We start from the raw sequence: 2,222 nt of genomic DNA on the forward strand, positions 1-2,222 counted from the left end.
GGTTGGAAGCATTCAACAACCCACTTGTTGTGCAATTCGCATTGTGTGACGCCTGGTTACAGAATTCGCGTTGTGTGACACTTGGCTGTTATTTTACTCTTCTACCACTCTACATTACATATGTTAATGTGGTTCCTTCCCGAAATGAAGCTTGTATAGGGTCTTTTTGCAAAGCAGTTTCAAGCACCGGCATGGCTCTGAGGTAGAATACTGGGCTCCCACGCAGAGGGCCTAGGTTCGAACATTGTTCCATCCTGGCAATTTTTCATTTCATTTTTTTTATTTTGAGCGATAGTGGTTGCGGACACCGGCGGCGACGGCAGACAACTACAGCACCATAAACGGCCCTTGTTGTGATCTCATAACAGCTTTCGCTGTAAAAAAGTTAAAGAACTTCTAACAACATTCTTGCTAAGCAAAAGCAATTAATCAGTTACACAATAGTGATGATGTAAGTAATTAGAAATGTGTTATGCACTGCCAGCTGTCAAAAATACAAGGAGCAGGCAAATTTATTTCGGCATATCACATGAGCAGAACTTCTTTTTCACACATTCAGCTCTCATGGTGTTTCTTTATTATTATGCAATATCTATAACATTCCGCAAGGCCCACTTACATGAAAGCCAGGCTTACGCCATCTGTACTGTGCACCAAGCATGTGCCTAACACTGGCTTAAATAGCAAAAGAAATTGTGTTTGTTCAGTTATGCGTCCATCGTTGTGCTGAGCTGCAAAAAAAGACACTTGAAGGCGCACACGCGTGCCACTCCGAACGCTGTCGTTGCTACCCAGAGAAACTAGAAAATAAAGGGATCACCGTGGACATGTCGATTCCAGCACAACAGAGTGAGAGGTCAACTCCTTTGCGGAGCAACGTGACAATATACGCGTAACAGCACCCTTCAGACGTCAGGCGGACTTTTTTCGAGAGCGCACGAACTAGCTCCGTGTAGGACACATGCGACGTCCCGCGGGGGTCCTCTTAACACCGGAAGCGCCCGTCGTCCGCACCGGGACTACGACAGCGTCTTTCCTAGAAGACTAGCCGTGGCATCGTTCAAGGCGCGACCTACGACTGTGGTGTTGGATTCGATGCTGTTCGCCGAAGCCGCTTTGGTAGGTTCGGTGTTGCCTGGAGCAGAAGCCTTCGTTTCGGAGCTACCAACCGGAGCGGGTTTCGATCTGGCGCCCTCTTCAGCAGGTGGTGGCGGTGATGGTGGCGGCGGCGGTTTCGGCGGCGGCGCCACGACAAAGGTGCCGGCCAGCCTGGTGAGGTGCTTGATCTGTGCTTCCTGCTGTTCGACGCGCAGCCGCAGGTCCTTGACTTCGCACTCGAGGCAGAGCTGCTTCTCCTGCTTGGCGTTCTCGCGCAGCCGCTCATTGCGCGCCTGGCGCATGTACTCGGCGATCAGCGTGGCGGCGGCCGAAGCGAAGATGATCATCTCGCCGAGAAGCTCGGCGCCCAGCTCGATGGCCATCGCCTCATTGAGTGGAGGCACTTCGGAGGGCTTGCCCAGGTTCAGGATACGCATCTTGACGTTCACCTCGACCCAGTGGTACAGCTGCGCCGGTGGCATGCACACGTACGTACGGAAGAAGGGGCTGCTCTTGGCCCCTTGCTTGATGCGGTTGGCCAGTGGCTTGCTCAGCTGACGGAAGGCCAGAGCGGCCAACTTGGCAATCGGAAACGCAGCCACGACCATGACGGTGCGCCGCCGGTCATGCCACACGAGGCGGGCACGGAAAGTGCTCGAACACCCAGACCGCGAGTCTCACGGTCTCACCAGTAGTCTCACCGGTCTCACCTCCGCCGGTGGGGAGAGGTCACAGCAATTCTTCGTTAAAAGGCTGTATGGTTGGATTGGACTGGATGTGCGACTGGATTCACCACACCGCCATGCCGTGACTCTTGATGATGATAAGTATGCAGCAAGTGTGTATTCTAGTGAATGGTGAAATCACGGCGTAAGATACTACTGTGAGTCAAATGTACGAGCGTTTCTTTTCTCACAGACTCCATCCGGGTAACTTGGATCTGGGGATATTTTCCCCGTTTGCTTCTTGAAGATCTCCCTATGTCTGGGTACTACCTAGGAACACGTGCAATGCTCTTTTTATCCCTAGGAGAGCTTTGCTGCTCGTTGTTTGCTGTGGCGCGCGAGGTTTGTGTTGTTTAGAGTTACCTGGAGTTACTGTATATGCTACCTTTACAGTAACTC

The 2,222-nt window shown here is 52.1% G+C and overlaps 1 protein-coding gene across 1 annotated transcript; it reads right to left on the reverse strand.

Annotated features, from left to right (window-relative positions):
• Window positions 1-554: 554 nt before the first annotated feature.
• On the reverse strand, window positions 555-1,850 carry LOC119406855 (optic atrophy 3 protein homolog). The gene has a single exon (XM_037673605.2). The coding sequence runs from the start codon at window positions 1,704-1,706 to the stop codon at window positions 1,020-1,022; it is 687 nt and encodes a 228-aa protein (XP_037529533.1). The 5' UTR covers window positions 1,707-1,850; the 3' UTR covers window positions 555-1,019.
• Between the last annotated feature and the right edge of the window lie 372 nt (window positions 1,851-2,222).

The sequence above is a fragment of the Rhipicephalus sanguineus genome, chromosome 10, assembly GCF_013339695.2.
Source record: "Rhipicephalus sanguineus isolate Rsan-2018 chromosome 10, BIME_Rsan_1.4, whole genome shotgun sequence".
NCBI classification, from domain to species: Eukaryota; Metazoa; Arthropoda; class Arachnida; order Ixodida; family Ixodidae; genus Rhipicephalus; species Rhipicephalus sanguineus.